We start from the raw sequence: 2,866 nt of genomic DNA, 5'->3' as shown, positions 1-2,866 counted from the left end.
CATTCATCTGCTCAAACCTTCTGCAGCTGCTATGACAAAAGCAGGTATGTTTGTGTCTTGGCCATAAATAGAAACGAGATCTAGTGAAAATAATAGCCAAAGTGAAAGAAAGTTCTAAGTTCATTTAAAAAAAAATTTGCGAGAGAATGCAAAGTTTCTCGGGGGAACAAAAAAGCTTTGTGAGAGAACGCAAAAGATTTGAAAAATATTTTTTCCTCCCACCCAGTATTTTTCCCACCAACATGTCCCTTTAGGGGTTCCGTAGTATACATAGAGTTAAGGTGAAATTAATTGCTTAACCCGTGATATAAGATTTTGACCATATTTCCCATCTAAGCCATTCATCCCACTATCAACAGGCACGTCATGTAGGCTACGCTTGTTGTATTTCGTTTGGGCACAACAAAGTGTCACTGTGGCCTCAAAGCTTACAACTCACCTACTCTGGTTCAATTACTACTATTCCTGAGGTAAAACACGCCCTGCTCATTACCCTACGGACAAAGAAATGTATAAATAAATAAATGTAGAAATAAATGTGGAAATAAATAAATATAGAAATAAATACGTAAATAAACACATAAATGTGGAAATAAATAAATGTAGAAATAAATAAGGAAAAAATGTGGAAAAAAATATGCATAAATAAGGAAATAAAAGTATATATTTTTTTTACTTCGTATATTTATTTATTTACATATATTTATTTATTTTTGCATTTTTACATTTCTTTGTATATTTATTTATGTCTTGATTTATTTCTAATTTTGTCAGGTGTGGCATTCCATATTAAGCTGATGATGTAGAGTTGTGTTGGACTGGTTCTCTTTGTGGATTCTGCCTAACCCACTCGTGACAACATGCTTATTCTGAACATAATGATCATTTATTTATTTTAATTTTATTTGAAGAATTAAAACAATAAAACATAAAACAGTTTTTGTAGTATATATTTATGACTTTTTACAGCATGACAGGCTGTATTAATTGTAGTATTTTAATTCATAAAATGTCACATCAGAATGTCACAGCTAAATCATATCAACACACCAAAGATACACAGTACAGAGAAAGTACAAGCTCTATATCTGTACAGCATGATCATATTGTAGAATGTGTAGAGCTGCTGGATTCAGTGCAGCAGGATGAAGGAGAGCAGAGAACAGCAGAGGAACAGGAAGCTCTGAGTGACACTCTGAGCGCCGTTACACAGGTTCCCCGAACAACACGAGACGCCCTGAACATCACCAACTGATGTAGCAGCATCACAAATAGATTTAGAGAGACAGCCTTTTACGACTGTTGACTGGCCCTCGAAAGTCCCTGATAAAAAGACAGAAAATACAGGTTAGTCTAAGCTGGAAATTGGTTAATGTGATCTGTATGAGATCCCAAACATCAGAGAGATTAAAAGCAACTTTTGTCTTTTCCAGATTCTCACCTGTTGCTTTAAAGCAGCGATCTTCACTCCCTGAACAACTCAATATGTTTGAGCAGCTCTGTCCATCACAATAGTAACATTTCTTTCCATTGGGGGGATCTACAGGAGGAAAACATGTATTGTGCATAATCTTCTGTGCAAAATATAACATACAATGAAATAACTCCTGTCGTTTGGAAGTAAAATGAGTGTTGCCCTTCATTTTTTATTTTTTAATTTTACATTTTTTTGCACAATACCTGCAGCATCTTTGACGTTACAGCACGCTAAAAATGTCTTTCCAATGCCAATGTTCATGAATCCACTTGCACAGTCAGCAGCGCAATCTTTAATCTTCACTTTAGCACTGATTTCACCTGAAAACAAAAATTAATTCAGGAAAGACCAGTTCAACACAGTTCTGTCATCTTTTGACAGAAAATGTATTTAGAAACACCAAAATGTAGCATTTTCTCATTTCAAATATGGCTTCAATTTTAAATTATATTGTTAATTATGTTGTATCTACATAGAACATTCAGTGAAAACAATTGTAAATTCTGTTAGGAAATTAGCAGTTCTGTGAGAAGTTACATTTCCAGTGAAGCAGCACCAGTAAAAACACCAGCATCTCCATCAGTTAACAGGGAATTTCGATCCATCATATTGGACTTACCAAATTGTGTTGCTGTTGTTGAACTCATGCACTTGGAAGATCCCCTGAGACATGTTTTTACCTTTTGAACCGCACAAGAACCCGTGCACTCATAACAGCTGAGAGAGTGTCCTTTAGTAATAAAACAGAGAGAGACATCAATAATCTGCATTTGTACTCAATAACATTACAAACACTATTTGTCTTTGTACCTGCAGTGAAGAGAACGAACAGAAGAAAAACTGAGATTTGCAGATCCATCTTTGATCAGGAGCTGAATGAAATGACGTGCCTTTTTCAGTGCTAATTTTATAGCTTTTCAAAGGTAAATATGTGATATTTTACATATTGACATGAAGTATAATATGCAAATATGTTTATGTACATTTATAAAACTACTTGTAGCTTCACTGCAGTACTCCTTGTAGGCTACTTATACTAAAACTGCTTACGTAAGGGAAAGTTCACCCAAAAATGGAAATTGTGTCATCATTTAGTCACCCTCATGTTGCAAACCTACGAGATTCTTTCTTCTGTTGAGCACAAAAGAAGATATTTTGCAGAATGTTGGTAACCAAACAGTTAAATGCGTAATTTTCTTTCAGGTATACCTTTTTTATTATATAGATGTAATATTTTCTTCATTCTATTTATTTTTATGTATTTATTTTCATTTAACTTTTTGATACACAATACCCTGTTGGGGCAACTCAATGGCTGCACTTTGTTCTGCACTATGTTCCACCACTTTAAGATAAATGGATTTGTTGTGTTTTCATATTCAAGAGATT

General features: G+C 34.2%; 1 protein-coding gene across 1 annotated transcript; it reads right to left on the bottom strand.

The window, feature by feature from the left end:
• Positions 1–1,077: 1,077 nt before the first annotated feature.
• On the bottom strand, positions 1,078–2,359 carry LOC107675684 (urokinase plasminogen activator surface receptor-like). The gene is made up of 5 exons (XM_016470102.1): positions 2,288–2,359; positions 2,097–2,207; positions 1,681–1,797; positions 1,442–1,540; positions 1,078–1,323 (listed from the first exon to the last, which is right to left on the bottom strand). The coding sequence occupies exons 1-5, from the start codon at positions 2,334–2,336 to the stop codon at positions 1,133–1,135; spliced, it is 567 nt and encodes a 188-aa protein (XP_016325588.1). The 5' UTR covers positions 2,337–2,359; the 3' UTR covers positions 1,078–1,132.
• Positions 2,360–2,866: the final 507 nt, after the last annotated feature.

The sequence above is a fragment of the Sinocyclocheilus anshuiensis genome, unplaced genomic scaffold (genome assembly GCF_001515605.1).
Source record: "Sinocyclocheilus anshuiensis isolate Anshui unplaced genomic scaffold, SAMN03320099.WGS_v1.1 scaffold708, whole genome shotgun sequence".
In the NCBI taxonomy this organism is placed as follows: domain Eukaryota; kingdom Metazoa; phylum Chordata; class Actinopteri; order Cypriniformes; family Cyprinidae; genus Sinocyclocheilus; species Sinocyclocheilus anshuiensis.
This window is presented reverse-complemented; position numbering and strand designations above follow the sequence as displayed.

What these genes read in the sequence shown, in the direction of transcription:
- LOC107675684 (XM_016470102.1), bottom strand. Translation starts at nt 2,336, where the DNA reads ATGGATCTGCAAATCTCAGTTTTTCTTCTGTTCGTTCTCTTCACTGCA. An exon ending in GTTCGTTCTCTTCACTGCAG is followed by an intron (nt 2,208 to 2,287) that starts GTACAAAGACAA and finishes TTATTACTAAAG; the next exon opens with GACACTCTCTCAGCTGTTAT. An exon ending in AACAACAGCAACACAATTTG is followed by an intron (nt 1,798 to 2,096) that starts GTAAGTCCAATA and finishes TTTTGTTTTCAG; the next exon opens with GTGAAATCAGTGCTAAAGTG.